The sequence below is a fragment of the Dysidea avara genome, chromosome 9, assembly GCF_963678975.1.
Source record: "Dysidea avara chromosome 9, odDysAvar1.4, whole genome shotgun sequence".
NCBI lineage: Eukaryota > Metazoa > Porifera > Demospongiae > Dictyoceratida > Dysideidae > Dysidea > Dysidea avara.
The window spans coordinates 23,181,139-23,200,801 of record NC_089280.1 but is presented as its reverse complement, the minus strand read 5'-3'; the positions used below and the strand labels follow the sequence as shown (position 1 = coordinate 23,200,801).

The following is a 19,663-nucleotide window of genomic DNA, read 5'->3' as shown; positions in this document are numbered from 1 at the left end:
GTACATATTATATACATACATAGTTAATAACAAAAATGAAGCGGCTTACCGTGACATATTGGAGGTTCTCCCTCATAGCCAGGACAGCATATGGTTACATTAGTGTAATATATGGATTGATTGTAGGTAATATAAGATTGGCTGTAGCTGGTTGAACTATATAATTAGGTAAGATTAATTATTTTCTTAATGATGTACATACAAATAACTTACAAGTAACGTGTGCATCGTCTCCAGCCAAAGCTACCACATCGGTATGCATCATAGTTACTTTGGTATCGGACTTGATACAAAGTATTTGCAACCATACGATATGAACTTGTGGTTTTATAACAGATTCTACATAAGAGAAAGCTCATATATATATGTATCTTTAAGTACAATAACAAGGTTTATTCCCTCAAAATATATATATATTATATATATATATATATCAGCTAGAAATCAGTGATAAATACCCACATGATAATTTGATTGCATATATTAGTCATAAAATGAGATGGGCTACACTTTCCTGCCATCCCATCACAAAAATGACATACTTTAAGAAGTGGTTGTTCAGAGTACAATGAGCCAGGACTTTGCTTGCAGTAAATTCATCACAGAGTGGAGTCTCTACTGTGACAAACTAAGGATGCAGTAAAACCTTAAATTCTTAACTACTACATGAGAAATACTTTAAATGTTCAATGTTGGATGTACAGCAGTGGCTTTAAAAAACTATGTTTTACAACTAGCCCAAACCTGAGACTGGGGAAAAAGGGTAGTAGTACATATAACCAAAATTTTCTTTACATATTGTACAATTGTTGTGTAGCAAAATGTCAGTGAAGGGAATGATTGAAGGGATTTCAGGGGAGTGTGGGAGCATATTTAGCTAGTTGAAACATAATTGTGGTAAGACTGAATCTGGAAACAATATTATTTGAGATAAGTGACTGAGACCTGGAACTAGGAAATAGCAAACAAAATTACAGTGACGTACAAGTCAATTCTTTAGATCAAACCATTGATTTATAAGATTTTAAGGCAATTATTTCGTGGACTGTGAAAATGACCATAACTATAAATTGCAATTTTAGTTGACTACAAGTGGAAAATTTTTGAAAATGGCAATCTCAAGACTGGATCTTGAGGTACTTTTAGTCAAATCCTTGTAAACATGCACAGCACATGTATGTAATTTTGACTTTATTATTTTCTGTGGTGCAGCTTACTATTTAGTTACTGTCTGACTTTTACAACTAATCAAATCACCATTTACAACTAGCCAAAAGTCATTTACAACTAGCTTTTTGGCCACAACTAGCCCCTTATTTTAGTCCCTGTGTAGAGTAGAAATAATATTATGCCTACATTTGATTGCATACATAGCCATGCAACAGAAACAGCAAAACAAGTGAAATTGGGAACACAAAATCACTGAGAAGCAACTATATAATATATATGCATGCAGACATGAGTGCAAAAAATTCATAGTAAGACATACTATAGTTTGTATTGGAGGGGAGAATCTAGAAATCGCAGTATGCCCCTATACTTCCACCTATAGTTTATTGCTACATAGATCAAAAGAGCTATCTAGTATATATACTCATTTAAAAATCCAATTCTGAATGTTTTAAAGGAGAAAGGAAACCTACGTATATAGTAAACACTAGATAGTATGGAAAACCTATCTTATTTTTGTAAGTATTAACCACTTTGAAGAAGGTAAAATATGTCAGGGCATTACTTTAACACAACATAATTATTCAGTCAAGAATCCTACTAAAACACCACCTTAGCTTTAATCTACAATAAGAAACAATGTTCCAAACAATACCCATGGATTGAGCATTTAATAAAGTACGTGCTTCTTCATGTCAGTGGCATAGCCTCATGGATGGGTATGCACCTATTCAAAATTTCCCATGCAGGAAGATTTCCGTTGCTGTAATTAACAAGATACATACATTGCATAATCTAGATAGCCTTCACAGCAGCTTTAATGCATGGCATCACATAAGAAATCTTTTTAATAACTATGACAGGGATTACGGCAATTTCGAGAAGAGCATGACTTTTGGAGTCTATTGTTTCACAGAAATTATTACATTGCAAGCAACAGCATAGAATCCATTGTTGATGGCTGAATTACTAAAAGTGATGGACAACTATATCATCCAGTGCCAGGCAAGTTGATGAATTCAGTGCAAGGTGAATTGGTTCCTCAATTCAACTGTCTCAGGATCAGGCTCTATAGAGTATATTAACTGTGCACAAACCCAGATGAGTTAAACCGACCAAAAGCAACTGATAAGGAGGTCCGGTGTAATAATCATACAGTATGATTGTATGGATAATAAAAATTAGCACTTTCCCACAAAAAGTATTGACCAGATACCAGCCTCACTACCTTACTGGTGCCTCAGAAGTGTTGGTTAAGTTAATCCCGAAAACATGTCTTCAGTAAGACCTGAAGCGTTTTCAATAAGTTACTATAAAATGGGAGTTTCTGTTGACTACTGATGGCTTCATACAAGCATAAATCATGGACTTGCAAGTGTAGTTAAGAGGTAGATAGTTATCTTTGTATCTAAGTTACATACGTACTATATATCTAATCCAAAACAGCCAAGCTGTAAAAAAAGTGTGCGGCCCTCAGAAAGGCTATGGTGAAAAAAGATGTGAAATCCAAGGTGGCGGCCAAGAAATGGCTGTGATGGTAGGTTAATGGTAAAAATTTTAATAATGACAATTCAGGTAAATTTTGTGAAGCGGCACAAAAATTCACCTGAATTGTCGTTATTAAAATTTTTACCATTAACTTACCATCACAGCCATTTCTTGGCCGCCACCTTGGATTTCACATCTTTTTTCACCATAGTCTTTCTGAGGGCCGCACACTTTTTTTACAGCTTGGCTGTTTTGGATTAGATTTCATTTCTTTTTGTATTTGTATACCCCAAAGCCGGCCTATGGCCAGCTTTGGGATCTTTTTAACCTATTTTTTTTTCTTTACTACAGGAAGAAAAGATGAAGTAGATGTACTTTAAATATTTTATCAGTAAATGTACAAATTATATATATAATACATATGTGACTGGATTTTCGAAAAGGGGCCTTCCACACACAATTTGCCAACTTTGACAATTGATAACTTCAGATTGGAAAGAGCTATTGCCTTGAAATTTGGGCAGTGGTGATTTCTTTGCAGCTGAACTCTCTACATGATGGTTTCTTTGTAGCTGAACTCTCTACAAGGTAATTTCTTCTAGCTGATCTCTCTACAGGGAGATTTGTTTGTAGCTGAACTATCTACAAGTTAACTTCTTCTAGCTGATCTCTCTACAGGGTGATTTGTTTGTAGCTGAATTCTGTACAGGTGATTTGTTTGCAGCTGAGCTCTTTACAGAATGGTTTCTTTGTAGCTGAACTCTCTAAAAGGCAACTTCTTCTAACTGATCTTTCTACAGGGCAATTTGTTTCTGGCTGCATTTTCTACAGGGTGATTTCTTTGCAGCTGAACTCTCTACATGGTGGTTTCTTTGTAGCTGAACTCTCTACAAAGTAATTTCTTCTAGCTGATCTCTCTACAGGGTGATTTGTTTGTAGCTGAATTCTGTACAGGTGATTTGTTTGCAGCTGAGCTCTTTACAGAATGGTTTCTTTGTAGCTGAACTCTCTACAAGGTAACTTCTTCTAACTGATCTTTCTACAGGGCAATTTGTTCGTGGCTACATTTTCTACAGGGTGATTTCTTTGCAGCTGAACTCTCTACATGGTGGTTTCTTTGTAGCTGAACTCTTTACAAAGTAATTTCTTCTAGCTGATCTCTCTACAGGGTGATTTGTTTGTAGCTGAATTCTGTACAGGTGATTTGTTTCTCTGTTGCTGAACTCTCTACAAGGTAACTTCTTTTAACTGATCTTTCTACAGGGCAATTTGTTTGTGGCAGAATTTTATACAGGGTGATTTCTTTGCAGCTGAACTCTCTACATGGTGGTTTCTTTGTAGCTGAACTCTCTACAAGGTAACTTCTTCTAGCTGATCTCTCTACAGGGTGATTTGTTTGTAGTTGAACGATCTGCAAGGTAACTTCTTCTAGCTAATCTCTCTACAGGGTGGTTTCTTTGTAGCTGAACTCTCTACAAGGTAATTTCTTCTAGCTGATCTCTCTACAGGGTGGTTTCTTTGTAGCTGAACTCTCTACAAGGTAACTTCTTCTAGCTGATCTCTCTACAGGGTGATTTGTTTGTAGCTGAACGATCTGCAAGGTAACTTCTTCTAGCTGATCTCTCTACAGGGTGGTTTCTTTGTAGCTGAACTCTCTACAAGGTAACTTCTTCTAGCTGATCTCTCTACAGGGTGATTTGTTTGTAGCTGAACGATCTACAAGGTAACTTCTTCTAGCTAATCTCTCTACAGGGTGGTTTCTTTGTAGCTGAACTCTCTAAAAGGTAACTTCTTCTAACTGATCTTTCTACAGGGCAATTTGTTTGTGGCTGCATTTTCTACAGGGTGATTTCTTTGCAGCTGAACTCTCTACATGGTGGTTTCTTTGTAGCTGAACTCTCTACAAAGTAATTTCTTCTAGCTGATCTCTCTACAGGATTATTTGTCTGTAGCTGAATTCTGTACAGGTGATTTGTTTCTTTGTGGCTGAACTCTCTACAAGGTAACTTCTTCTAACTGATCTTTCTACAGGGCAATTTGTTCGTGGCAGAATTTTATACAGGGTGATTTCTTTGCAGCTGAACTCTCTACATGGTGGTTTCTTTGTAGCTGAACTCTCTACAAGGTAACTTCTTCTAGCTGATCTCTCTACAGGGTGATTTGTTTGTAGCTGAACGATCTACAAGGTAACTTCTTCTAGCTGATCTCTCTACAGGGTGATTTGTTTGTAGCTGAACGATCTACAAGGTAATATATTCTAACTGATCTCTCTACAGGGTGATTTGTTTGTAGCTGAACTCTCTACAAGGTAACTTCTTCTAGCTGATCTCTTTACAGGGTGATTTGTTTGTAGCTGAACGATCTACAAGGTAACTTCTTCTAGCTGATCTCTCTACAGGGTGATTTGTTTGTAGCTGAATTCTGTACAGGTGATTTGTTTGCAGCTGAGCTCTTTACAGAATGGTTTCTTTGTAGCTGAACTCTCTACAAGGTAATTTCTTCTAGCTGATCTCTCTACAGGGTGATTTGTTTGTAGCTGAACTATCTACAAGGTAACTTCTTCTAACTGATCTTTCTACAGGGCAATTTGCTTGTGGCAGAATTTTATACAGGGTGATTTCTTTGCAGCTGAACTCTCTACTTGGTGGTTTCTTTGTAGCTGAACTATGTACAAGATAATTTCTTCTAGCTGACCTCTATACAGGGTGATTTGTTTGTAGCTGAATTCTGTACAGGTGATTTGTTTGCAGCTGAGCCATAAACAGAATGGTTTCTTTGTAGCTGAACTCTCTACAAGGTAACTTTTCTAGCTGATGTCTCTACAAGGTGACTAGTTTGTAGCTGAACTCTCTACATGGTGGTTTCTTTGTAACTGAACTTTCTACAAGGTGACTTCTTCTAGCTGATCTTTCTACGGGGTGATTTGTTTGTAGCTGAACTCTCTACAAGGTAACTTTTTCTAGCTGATCTCTCTACAGGGAGATTTGTTTGTAGCTGAACTCTCTACAGGTGATTTGTTTGTAGCTGAACTCTCTACAGGTGATTTGTTTGAAACTGAACTCTCTAAATGATGGTTTCTTTGTAGCTGAACTCTCTACAAGTTAACTTCTTCTAGCTGATTTCTCTACAGGGTGATTTGTTTGTAGCTGAACTATCTGCAAGATAACTTCTTCTAGCTGATCTCTCTACATGGTGATTTGTTTGTAGCTGAATTCTGTATAGGTGATTTGTTTGCAGCTGAGCTCTTTAAATAATGGTTTCTTTGTAGCTGAACTCTCTCAAGGTAACTTCTTCTAGCTGATGTCTTTACAGGGTCACTAGTTTGTAGCTGAATTCTCTACATGGTGGTTTCTTTGTAACTGAACTCTCTACAAGATAACTTCTTCTAGCTGATCTCTCTACATGATGATTTATTTGTAGCTGAATTCTGTACAGGTGATTTGTTTGCAGCTGAGCTCTTTAAAGAATGGTTTCTTTATAGCTGAACTCTCTACAAAGTAACTTCTTCTAGCTGATGTCTCTATACAAGGTCACTAGTTTGAAGCTGAGCTCTCTACATGGTGGTTTCTTTGTAACTGAACTCTCTACAAGGTGACCTCTTCTAGCTGATCTTTCTACAGGGTGATTTGTTTGAAGCTGAACTCTCTACAAGGTAACTTCTTCTAGCTGATCTCTCTACAGGGAGATTTGTTTGTAGCTGAACTCTCTACATGATGGTTTCTTTGTAGCTGAACTCTCTACAAGGTAACTTCTTCTAGCTAATCTCTCTACAGGGAGATTTGTTTGTAGCTGAACTCTCTACATGATGGTTTCTTTGTAGCTGAACTCTCTACAAGGTAACTTCTTCTAGCTAATCTCTCTACAGGGAGATTTGTTTGTAGCTGAACTCTCTACATGATGGTTTCTTTGTAGCTGAACTCTCTGCAAGGTAACTTCTTCTATTGATCTCTCCACAGGGCGATTTGTTTGTAGCTGAACTCTCTACATGGTGGTTTCTTTGTAGCTGAACTCTACAAGGTGATTTTTTCTAGCTGAACTATCTCTTTCCACAGTTGCATGAACTCCCTACAAGGTAACTTCTTCTAGCTGATCTCTACAGGGTGACTTGTGTGTAGCTGATCTCTATACAGGTTTCTAATTTCTAGCTGATCTCTTGAATTCTCTTCAGGGTGACTGCTCTATTAGGATGACTACTCTATTAGAGTATCTCGATCTCGCACTTGCTGCACCAAGTTGGATTTCGTGTTATAACTCCGTGGCTTTAAGTCTGATTCTTCTACACCATTGATGAGCCTTTCTAAGATGATTACTCCATCTGTACAACGATTTTCAAAGCATTACCCTAAGCGGTTTATCTGCACTGTTAAAAATAAGGAGTAACTGTTACTCCCCTAGGGGAGTTCCCAGTGTAGGGAGGATTTAACACCCCTATATTTTTGTGGAGAGTAACTAACACCCCACAAAGGAGTAACAGAAACCCTTTGAAAAATCTATTGTAGGGAGTTCTAGTTACTCTAGGAGAGTTCACATAAGCATACAAGGTGTTTCCTTTACTCCATGAAATTCTGCAAATAACTCCATATAAAATTTCAAATGATGTTAAAGACATACAGCAAAACTGTAACAAAATATTTACAATATCCAGCTTTATAATATTGGAAAGTCTCTGAAAAAAAAGAGACCAGTAGTAAGGCTTCATCATCAGCAAACGATGCTTCACTGCCACTTCACTGGAGTTACTTCCTGCCACATGACATGGTATCAGCTGTAGTAAATAGCAGTATAGTAAAGAAATATTCAACAATCATATACTTGTTACCTTTATGGCTGAAGGTACATCACACACAGTTGCCAACAAAGTTGTAAAAACAATTCTTTCAGACCAGCAGCATTGGTAGTGTAAACTAAAAAGGCAAACAGTTGCTACCATGCAAAACAGCACTTTTTTGCTACCTGGAGTTCATCATTTTGTTTGTCTATTTGTTCACTGATTTCTTGTAGCACCTGTAATATATGTTTACAAATTGATGCACAGTCACTGTATGTTAACACACTTACTGGATGTTGTAAAAATTCTATGTTTTCAGTGACATTGAGACATCCATGCTAAAAAAGTAAATATGTGCTTACGTAACTATAAACATTATCTCCTTACAGGTCAAGAATAACTTGGAAAGTTGATGAAATTGAAGACACACAATGTACATTGTATTAAAGATTCTTGTTAACTGCAGATGATACATCTTACTAATTAATTCCAGTGAATCTGCATGTAATTATGTAAAAAGACAATGATACAGGCTACTGACCTTACCAGGCAATATCACTGTGTCCAGCTGCTAACGTCAACTGAAGGCAGACGGACATGATATGTACGCCATGTTTAAGCTAGGTGGCTTTCCTCTCCTCCCTCAAGTCTTCAACTTCTTACACATTGACTACTAGTAGCTAGCGGTGAGTTTGGATGGGCTGAATAGTGAATACTGTACGTACCAGTCAGTGCGGATACGACTGAGTCCGCCGAATTTTATTCTCTTTCCCTGAGTCTTGAACTATTTTTGCCGTATCACAATAAGGCACCTAAACCCTCACGAGCAGTGGTGACTTCTGTTGGAGCCAGTTTAATAAACCGGTGTGTCACACGAGACGACTCAGATATGAGCTCAAACGTACCTGAAAAAACAATGAACGAGATAGACTCTAGTGAACGTCCAGTACTTATTCACGAACAAGCAAACAATTTAGTATCACCTTTTAAGCACTACAATTCCTCAGAGAAGCAAACCGCTTTCAACTACTCAACACGGTTCTGTTGTTAAAGAAGCCGTTTCTATGGTAATACTCTTCACTCTAAATAATGCGCTTGTAATAGAAATGGTATTTAATAATTATACATACGTATTTCAAAATATTCTTGAGTAACAATTCGTCCTCCTGTTTTCGTACTCTCTGTTTCCTTCACTATGTCTTGGTTAGCCTGTAAAATAAAACATGAGTAAATGGCTGCCATTGAAAAGGAAGCCTAAATAATCACTTTCCTTTTTTACATTGAGTGGCTAGAATTGAACTGGTTAGTTAATGGAGAAAATAACATAGTGAGACAGCTATAACTTGCATGTGGGTCATTCATATGTGGCCTCAGCTATACTGGCTCACTGAGTTCACCTTATAGCTACTAGCTAGCTAGCTGGTAATGGGAACTCTTCAGTTTGGTGCCTTCACTTACTTGGAGTTCTCTTTACCCTTAGTGGGTTACTGTTACTCTCCTAGTAATCCAAACTCCCCTTTCAGAGTAAAATATTTCACTCCCCTAGTTACTGTTACTCCCCTGTTTTAACAGTGTGGTAGGCGTGGCAAGCAGTCGTTTTTTTTATTAGCTAATCTCGATTGCGTAATTGTTACACACTGTTGGTTTTTTCATTGTATCTTCCTGTTTTTTTAGCTCGATTTCTTTCAAACCACAAAAGGTTTGAGGTTCAATAGTTAACCTATTCACCCACCGATTTCCAGCTTCTTCCCATACGCGGTTTACCCTGTAGGCGTGACAACATATTGGTGTTATTTTTCGTGCATAATCGCTCATAACTCTTTGCCTGTTTATCGTATTCCAGCCAAAGTTGGTACCAAGATGCGCCCTTATATCCCCCTTCTGTGTGCCAAATTTCAAGGCAATCGGATATGGCGTTCGAGTTTTATAGCAGTTTTTGTAAGTGTGCGACAAGAAAAAGAAAAATAAGAAGGAAAAAAAAACCAAGAAACTGAGCCAATTTTTGAAGTCGCATATCTCGGGAACGCGCGAAGCGATTTCGCTCAAATTTGGAATGTGGAGTGCTGCAGTTGGAGGGCATGTCCACAGCAAAAATCGTCTTGTTTCATCAAGGTAGTACAGAGCTACGGAGGTGCGAAAATTGCGTTTTCTTTCTTCCTGTCAATACACTCACGGGTGTTACGCGCCGGCTTCTTGGGCCGCACGACACACTACCGTGTGTCTTGATAGTTAACCAGATATCGCTAATATACATCCCTTCTAACTTGTAACTTGTTAGCAACTAAGTTGCAGTTACAATAGTTACAAGTTACATAGTAATCAGTCACTAATCATGCTTTTAAAATTTGAAACACTCTACAATATTTCCCAGGGGGGACAAGGGGGCTGTAGCCCCTGTGAAAAAAATCATGGAGGGGCTTAGACCCCCTAAATTTATCTGTAGCTCTGATGGAGAGCCTAGCTCAATAGCATCAATAATTCGAGATACTCTAATAGAGCAGTCAAGATCAAGATACTTCAATGGAGCAGTCACAGTATTTATTTTGTGTAGAGTTATAAAGAAGGAGATATAGTAAGGAGATATAGTCTAGTTGGTGGAAGGCAACTATTGCCAGCAGGTAGTGACTTTTTTTTTTTTTGGTTTTCGACTTACAACTAGGCCATGACCAACCTAGACCCCCAGCATAAAGGTGTCTCCGCCGCCTATGATATTTCCACTATACAGTAACTTTTTACTTGTTGTAAGTAACTACCCCAAAGCTGTTATTCTCCATGTGTAGGGCTATGAAATGGACAGAACATAGACAAAACTACAGTACATGAAATGGCTACATTGCTTATTATGTAGTTACAGGTAGTATAGCGGTGCATGTTTTGTCATATACATAGTTGCATGTCTCATACGTCTGGCACCATTCTTTTCTTTTATGCAGTGTCATAGAAGTTTACTAATGATGAATTATGCTATTAGAAAGTTAACAAAAGTAGCTATATATACAGAAACGTGCAAGGGAAGATCAAAGTGAAAAAATCTAAAGTGTTCTACAACCATCAGGACTGGTATAGAATGGCACATGATACAGTCGAACCTCTCTTATCCGATACCTGTGTAATCCAGAATCCTCTCTAGTCCAACCAAAATGTCATTTACCAATACTTTTGCATAGAAACCAACCTCTGTACTCTGTACTCCAAAACAAAATTTGATTCCCTAAACTTGGTAATACATTGTTTTCAGCCTTTGTAATCCAACAGAGAATAATGTCCGCACTAAAAACAATCACATAAAATAATCCTTTTTAAATTTATTTATTTATTAAGGCTTTACAGCACAAGCGCTGAAAGTCTGTAGGACACCTGGCCCTACACCCTGGCCAAAGTTGTTGCATAAAGTATGTTTGAATAAGTGGAGACATGAGAAAAAAATCCATGACTGGACCTGGGCAGCCTCCAACCTGCAGCCATCTGATTAACGCTCAAACGCTAGCAGGAGTCTGCCAGGCAGTCAGGGTGTTTTCTCCTTATCAGTTTCATGTATATGAATCCATAGGAACTCCAGAGGGTGACTTATTATCTCAAAGTACCCCAAGTGGAACCATATTTACATTGATTGATTTAATTCTTAAGCAACCAAAGCATTAATCAGTTTACAATAATAGAAAAAAAGTTGCAATACTTGCAAACTTTGATTCATTTTTAAAATAAAAACCTTGTGTGGTCAGTTTTACCTGCAATTTATTGTACAATCTGACATAATTCTAGACATCATACAATGTCAGATTACAGAGGTGACTTGATGATCTAACAACCTCCTTAATCCAGCAAACCCATTGAGCATCGGATTAGAGAGGTTTGACTGCAGTAACCTATTCAATATAGAACACTGCATGAGCACTGAGACAATAAACTACCAGGAAAAGGTGGCACACTGGTGAATCTTATGGATTTCAAGAATGTTCAACAAGTTTCCAATTATTTCATGCATGCTGTTTATCTCAGGTTGAGGATGGTTCTCTATGACCATTAAATCATTGCCTTGCCTGTGCTATATGAGAAATATAGCATGTTAGCATTCAAAGTATGGTAGTGAGATGAAGCACTATGGTACGTAGCTTCAACTCATGCTATAATTATTCTCTTACCAACATTTCACCTGTGACGATGCATTAACTAAAACCATTTATCATGGTGTAGCACTATACCTGTATTTTACAGACACGCATTTTGGTTGAAATATTCAAATTCATACAAAACATAATTATATATAAACACTTAAGTGCAAGGAGTTCATAAACTACCAAATTTGCTTTTCATGCGCAAAATAAGTTTCATATACAAAAATTATTCAAACCTTTTAGTCAATTTTTACACAACTATATAATGCATAGTTACATAGCTGCTAACCATAACTGTCTTCATTACTGTAGCTATTGGCTTTAAACTTATAAAGACATATAAAGCTGATTCAAGTATCAAAGAATGTGCCAGTACTGCAAAAGACCTAGATACTCTAATAGAGCAGTCCAGGATAATAAATTCCATACAATGTTAAATAAATAGAAAATATTTACTTTCTGAAGAATAATGTAGTGAATTATGGTAGCCATTTTTACACCTGATGCGCAAATTTAATCTCTACTTTAGCAACAATAGCAAGATTAACTTGCATGTCAGGTGCAATTTGGCTTCCTTGTCTAAGTACTTTTTATTGCAATGATCCCTACTAGTTTATAAATTTCTCAATTTTCCATACACTTGCATGATTGTGAAATATTTTGTACAACAATTCAGCATTAGTAAACTCCTATATACCAAAATATAGTGCTAGACATACATATAAGCATGATAAACTAGGCACTTCAAGGGCTTTTGGGTTCCTGTAAAAGCCATACCCTATACTATATAATTGCTGGCAAACAAACAGTAGCTAAAATGAAATTGAAAATGGAAACTGAAAAACTGAACTTAGTCAAAACTTTTCCTAATATAGCAATTATTTACAAGACCGCCTCTATAATAAGACCACTTCATTATAGTGGGCATGTGAAGTAGGACCAATCAGTTAACTCAATATTTTTATTAGTACCTCAATTTAATGAACAGATGTGTAGGAGCACCTATGAATCCAACACACAGTCTCAATTTACAAGATAATGAATTGTACCATAATAGCTTTTTGGGACTATTCATAAGGTTATTAATAACTAGATAATTATACTGTACATTGTTACTATAATGGCTTTTTGTACGGGGAAAGGATTCTCTATCTTGTGTTTTCCTGTACCCAATGATAAGAAAAGTAGTCAGGCTGTACGTGACTATAAAATATTTTAATTAAATAATGGTAGTTTTACAGGTATATATAACCTTGTTAATAAAACCACAACATTGCACAGACTGGCCCCAAAAAACTCTATGTGGTGTAGCTACATACTTCGAGTTTAGATCTCATTTATACAAAATTATAATTGGTTACACTGATAAAAGTAAAATGATCTCAATAGATGACCTTGTACACAAACTCATGAAATATACCACAGATTTTTCAGTTTCGGATCTTTTTAATAACGAAGTGATTGTAACAATGAGAATAGTATGCAGTTAGCCTTACGTGATATGTATAGTTTCAGTGAAACCTATAGTAAATGATGTAGTCACATAAAGGTGCATGCATGGTCTTATCATAGAGCTGGGCTCTGTGTAAAGGTGAACACTAGTATCCATGCATTTTACTAGTTTTTGACCAATTTCAGTTTTCCATCAGTTTCCAATTTCCACTGTTTCCAAATGCCCTCAGTAGTTACTTTGTTATTGTCTATAAGCTTAGTTCTGTCCATCACACAACCCTATACCAATATGTAAACCAAGCCCAAAACCAGTCAAATGATTTCAACTGTTGGAGGTGTGGTACAAGGAGGATTCCTGTTTTATATTCATAGGACTTGAAACATTTTGGTCATTTTGAAGGACTCTCTACTAATACTGGTTCCATGAAGATTTTGTTAGGCTGCACGGTTTCATTTATTTGCTAGAAAAGCACATAGTATAGCAGTGTAACCCCCAAAATTAGCTGAATCATGCACTTTTTCATAAAGCATGAAACTTTCCACATAAATAATATTCCTTATGATCATATGTATTTTTACTATTTTTTGATATAGTGCCATCACAGATTTGACCGCTGGTGACCTTTGTGGTGACCATTTCTGTCTTGATCTTCCTGAGGCATAATTGATGTGGTAAAACATGGTACTAAATAAAGATCTTGTTGAACATAATAAGTAATTGGTTTTTATTTGAAGTTAATTCTATTTTGAAGTTATGATTGTACAATTCTTTGATTTTACCTGCCCTTGAGGTGTAAATCATCCATGGGAGGTAAATTATCTCAAAATTCATGGGTAATATAAATGATCATAACTTTGGAATGAAATCACCTATTAACTTTAAATAAAACTAAGTTGTTTCATTCAACAACATCTTATTTTGGTATACCATGTTTTAACAAGTTAATTAATGTCTCACGGAGATAAAGACAGAAATTATCAAATTTCTGGACAAAAATGGCCCTAAAGGCTGCCAAAGGTCAAATCTGCAATTGCACTATATCAAAAAAATTTTGTCATAAGGAATACTACACTTTATGAAAAAGTGTGTGATTTTCGGATTGTGCTGCTATACTAAAAACAAACTAGTGAAGGTCACTACTAATGTCTGCCATAATACTCACTATTTTTGTGTAGTGACATTCATTAAATTAAAAGTCACTACAAAAGTATAATGAACGTCACGAGTATTGTGGCAGAAATTAGTAGTAACAATCACTACTAATTTTTTACACATATATCTGTGTAATACAGTTAGCTAGCAACTGTATAGTAAATTACATTAGCATGCAGTTAAACAACAACAAATCTTTAATAAATTAAACTTACAATGGTAATAGCTGCATGGCATACATGTAAGATAGTGGTACATGATAATTACAATACATATGTATAGTCTATGTACTAAAGTTCATCATTGTATGCGTAGCTTAACTTTGCATGCAACTTTTTTTCAATCTAGCTAAATGGTCAAAGTCTATTATCTAAGCCCAATAAACCTATTCTGAGTATGATCAACCAATACCCCATGCATCAAGAAGAGTCCTCGTATTGAGGTGGATCCCCATAATAACAGCTGTTTTGCTTTGAAAGGGCCAGGTATATAGCTAGCTATAAGCGGGCCAGCTCAGTTCATGGCTATATCTAGCTAGGTCACTTATCTGATTAACAGCTATCTTTTTAAAATGAAACATGTATTAAACTTACCCGTGAGTAGAGTCGACTTGGTGTCCTTCTAATACAATAATAACCAAAAAAAATCTTAGTGTGCGTTGCCAGCTCATCGTGCTACAGTTAACGCTGCTGGCAGGCACTCAGAGTAGCTACACTAATTGGGATGCCGGTGACTTTCCAGTATTTTTAAAAGGTTTCTATCAACTGATATCAATACACCATAATTATAAGGTACTTGGCTCGTAAGATGAAACTGAAAGCTGCTGACAAAACTTACATGGTCACGAGTATTCATAGCATGTAACCTCCGCTCATTTAACAATATGGTATACGGACGATCCGTATACGGACCTCCACATTCACATGGTATTTCGCCTCCGTTCTTTTTATCATACCAGTATAGCTACTCACGAAAGGATGTACTGCGGTTTTCCAAGTTCTTGCAATGCAAAGCGTCATGCGCTATACAAGCATGTTCGTGCGCAGTTGTTCAACAGCGGATTTTCAGTGACGACTACTGACTCACAGGACTTTAAACATGCTTACGCATACAACTCGACAGCCACAGAACGTTACAAGTGTAGTTACATTTTTTTTTTTTTTTTTTTTTTTTACCCGGGCTTGATGGACTGCCCTTGCCTACCACCCCCAGCACATAAATGGCCTGTGCTGGACAAACCGGGACTTTCTTAGTCCACGGCAAACTGAGACTCTGCCCGAATCAGCTCCACAATTGGGGGAGTCTTAACATAGTGACCGATGGATGAGCGGGCTCCGCGGATGCATTGTATGGAGGACCGCAAGAGAGAAAAAGATAGACAGCACCTTAACCACCCCATGACAACAGAGTAATCATCGCCCCACTTGTTTGAAAGTTGATGAGCCAAGCGTTGATAAAAAACAGAAGCCTCATGAGCCAGACCACCAGAGGCAGACATTACCAGGGGGGTAAAAGAGGCATGCTCCTCCTCACGAATTCTCTGAGCATACGCACGTTTCTTAATGTTCTCGTGCCTCCGATAACAGGAGGCCAGTGATGAGGACGCATTAGAAGCAGCCAGAGGGTTGAACACCCGCACATCCACAAAACATCTTTCACTTCTTCCACCCCAAAAACCATTCATGGCGATGTCAAGACGGGCACCATCTTGGATATTGGCAGAAGCAGGGTAGTCCTGCTGTGAAACCGGCTGGAGCTCTGGTTCAACAGCTACCTGAGAGCATACTTCAGTCAACAGGGTAGCAGTTAGATCTCTGATCTCATTGTGTCGGATAGAAGGTAAGCCACCCTTGGGACAGGATAAAGCATGCTCCACTGAAAAGGAAGTCCCACATGCACAGTGAGCAGGAGTCCGCTGAGGAGACCACCCATAACGTAGTGCCACGGCATCGTGAAACGCGGACTTATGCAGTGCAAAGCCATGTTCCTGTAGGAGCCGGGTGGTAAGCCAGTTGGAGGCCCCTTTGGCTGAGGCTAGATCTAAAGCGCGTTGAGAGGAGGGATCTAAGTGGGTACGCAAACTGGAAGATCTATCCGAATAGTTGGAAGATTTGGAATTGCGGATTGCGGACTTGCGAGATAGCTGTTCTGTTTTAACAATAGCCGAATTGATACCCCGGTCCAGAATGAATTGTGAAAGAGGCTCAGCAATGTGACACGAGGCTGAATACTCCTCAGCTGCAATAAGAGTTGGGTTTATAATACCCAAACCACCATATCGAGGTGGAAGGGCAAATAATTTACGGATTGTGTCATTTGGTGGAGAGCAACCCATCAAAGTAGGGATAAGTACCAGCCGGATGTTGTCCTCAAGGGGTTGTAAAGCCTCTGATATGTTTGGAGTAGTGCGACAAAGGTAGAGCCAATGGCTTGACAAGCCATGAGTGAGAGCGGAATAAGCAGCATGCGGCTGAACTTGTGCGAACTTGGCAAGCCGTGTAATCTCTGCTGACCAACCAACAACCTTGTCCCTCACAAATTCCTGGACATAAGCGTTTGAACCAATGGCAGCCCCAAGGTAGGGACGGCCCGCAGAAGTAATTTGAACATCAGTATCTGAGAACAGAGTAGTAGCAATTGAATGGAACCTTTCCTTAGAAACTAACCAAGTTTTAGGAGCATTCACAAAATAGCCAAAAGCAGGTCCCTTAATACAGAGCTGGTTCCACCAGATGAGCAAGTCCTGTATACTGCCACAAGCACAAGCATCATCAGCATACCAGACCTGGTCCACTGTCCCATGAAGTTGATTGATTAAAGGCACTGTAGCAAGGGCATACATAGGCATAGCTAGTGGGTCTCCCTGTGTAGTACCCTCCTCTGATAAAATAACCTCCCCAGAAACAAGCAAAGAGGCTGGAGACCTATAAATATTGATCAGAATAGTGGAAAGTGGCGGGCACAGTTGTCTGATGTTGTGTAGAGCCACCAAACGGTTCAGCGAGTTAAAGGCATTGGAGGCGTCCACCAGCAACACAGCCTCAGTGCTTCCTTCCTCAAAAACCTTTCGGACAGCATGAACCGCAGCCTCCGCCCCAGAAAGTTGCCCCGCACAAAGTTGGTGTGAACCAGCTGCCTCCTGAATGTCATCCCGCAGGATGACCAGCACAGCCTTAGCAACAATACGTCTCATAACCTCGCACACACCAATAGGCCGCACCCCAGGATTTTTATCCAAAGCAATGAGGCGACACACCAAAAAAGGCGAGAGCAAATCTGGGGAGAGGAAAACAGTACATAAACGACGAGCAAATGAGGACATTGCAACACACAATTCACCTGAAGCAGAGTGGAATGAGGTACAAAGTCGACGCCAACCACGAGCGTCGATCCCAGAGGGTCCAGCCGCACCAGATGTTCGCAAAGCAGCAGACCTGATAACAGCAGCATTAAGAGAAGAGAATATAACAGGGTGTACGGATGGTGGGTCAGCCCAATGCTGTAGAAGACACTTAGGATCCAAAGGCTGAGCTGGAGGATGTTTAGCCCGCAGAACATCGCGAACACAATGGCCGGGAGAAGCAGAATCAGCTATCTCATCCAAGTTTAGAACTCCACCACGTTGGTAACCTGAGACTAATCGTAAAGCAGCCTTGGTTTTACCCTCAAACATTAGCTTAGAAAAGTTACGTACAAGTTGTGCCTCACTTAGTTTTGGTAAATGGCTCTTGAGACGACCCTGTATAGCTCCTCCCTCAGTAACCAGTTCAAGTAGATTCCCATCCTTCCACTGTTTCAGCCGCTGCTCCAATAGGAGAGTGTGATCCTTGTCCTTAGATGTGCGGCTTGGCTTCTGGAGCAGTAATATACAAACCACAACAATTTCCTTAAGGGCGACAGATTCCAGGGAAGAACCCTCACCTACAGCACGAAACAAACGAGCCAGTTCAAGTACAAAAGCCTTACCAGCTGAACCCCGTGGAACTGCAAAACTGTTCTTCTTCCAATGTATCACTTCCAAATAAACTTTATCCAATTCTGAGATAAAACAGCTTCCATCAAGATCCCCCCACTGAAAGTTAGGCTGAACTACAGGTTGAAAATCAGGTAGGTCAACACCTGACGAATTGTTCAATAGAATGTCGTTGGAGTTGTTAGAAGTCAAGCAGGGGGCGTTAGGTTCTTCCTCCTCGTCAACCTGCGCGACGGATGAGGGACTTTCCTCCCGGAGAATTGAACTCTGCGGATCCAAGCTGGCCCTCGAGCTGGCCTGGAGTGTCGCATTTGGTTCAAAACGGCAACGACGCCTGCCCATCTCATCACGATAAGACACCAAAAACTTCGATATGGGCTGATCTTGGTAGCGAATGGTTGTCTTCCAGTTCTTAGAAGAAGCTTTACCCGCTTTGCGTTGAAGGTCACATGGAGTCAAAAGGTCCCCATTGAGCCGAACACAACGACTGGTGCCACTGGACAGTTCCTTGGTTATCAACTTCGCTTGCAAAGTCCCACATACTATGTCGACGGCCTCCAGAGTTGAGCGACTCTCCGGAAAACCAGGGAGAGAATCGACCATTACGATTCCCACAATCGAGTTTTTTACAAGTGTAGTTACATACATTTAAAGAACTGTGCATACTGGCACAATATTAGCCCATGACGCTTTGCATTGCAAGAACTTGGAAAACCGCAGTACCAGTGGCGTAGCCAAGGGGGGGCAAGGGGAGGCATTTGCCCCCGTCACTAAGTGATTTTTTTTTAAAACCTCTGTCACAAGCTTTCCAGTAACTGACACGCATCCCAAATTAACTGTTTGTGTGCTACTACGCGAGTGCACGCAACATTCAACTCGTTTGCGAGCTCGTTTGTGAATTGTGATAATAGCTAATACGATGATTTCTTGCGAGTTACAACTTACAAGCAATTAGTAAAACGATGCACTAAAAATAAGGTATGCTGAAATCCCCAGGGGTTTCCCCCGCATAGACACCATGCCTTCACAGAACGAAGATATTAGACACAATGCTATACTTAGCCTACATGCACTACTCACGTGATAGTTCATTTTTCGAACCTAGACAGATGACCCGCTCAAAGTGGCTTCGCAAGAGTCGCAACTCAGAATTGACAAGTGATATGCAATGATGCTACAAACCTACGAGGTGATAAAGTGTCACTGTACTCAACCAACAACTAACCATATTTTAACTGGTTGTTTCATTGCAGATTCCATCACATTATTAGAACTCTCTGTAGTTACTAATACTGAACATCACCTTTTAGCTGCAAGGAACCGTAAAGAAGATCGCTATGGTTCATTACTGACTGACCTTCAACAGGCTGGACTTTCAGTTAATCTTGTGACAATTGAGGTTGGCTGTTTGGGCCATTTCATGCCACAGACTGTCTCTAAACTAAGCGATGTATGCCATCTACCGAAGAATACTATTCGTTGTATTCTTCAGCAAGCAGCTCGTGTTGCAATCTCCTGTTCATATAGGATCTTGAATTCCCGTG

At 39.1% G+C, this 19,663-nt stretch overlaps 2 protein-coding genes across 7 annotated transcripts in view; both read right to left on the bottom strand.

The window, feature by feature from the left end:
• LOC136266734 (uncharacterized) overlaps positions 1–14,954 on the bottom strand; it is a 44,196-nt gene extending 29,242 nt beyond the window's left edge. The window contains exons 1-9 of one of the 6 annotated variants that reach the window (XR_010706249.1): positions 14,740–14,954; positions 8,410–8,635; positions 8,152–8,331; positions 7,973–8,106; positions 7,814–7,924; positions 7,717–7,764; positions 7,612–7,662; positions 7,478–7,562; positions 7,235–7,423 (exon numbers count right to left, since the gene is read on the bottom strand). Coding sequence is in view for 1 of the 6 variants with exons in the window: in XM_066061756.1 (XP_065917828.1) it covers positions 50–156; positions 214–339; positions 14,740–14,816 (310 nt within the window). In the remaining 5 variants the exon portion in view is untranslated. Of the gene's footprint in view, positions 1–49; positions 157–213; positions 340–7,234; positions 7,424–7,477; positions 7,563–7,611; positions 7,663–7,716; positions 7,765–7,813; positions 7,925–7,972; positions 8,332–8,409; positions 8,636–8,884; positions 11,679–14,739 lie in introns of those variants that run through there. The other 5 variants (XR_010706248.1, XR_010706246.1, XR_010706245.1 and 2 more) reach the window with 5 other exon arrangements.
• A 242-nt stretch (positions 14,955–15,196) lies between these two features.
• On the bottom strand, positions 15,197–18,741 carry LOC136267603 (uncharacterized). The gene is made up of 3 exons (XM_066062762.1): positions 17,486–18,741; positions 16,386–17,422; positions 15,197–15,220 (listed from the first exon to the last, which is right to left on the bottom strand). Exons 1-3 carry the CDS (start codon positions 18,720–18,722, stop codon positions 15,197–15,199), a joined length of 2,298 nt encoding a protein of 765 aa, XP_065918834.1. The 5' UTR covers positions 18,723–18,741.
• Positions 18,742–19,663: the final 922 nt, after the last annotated feature.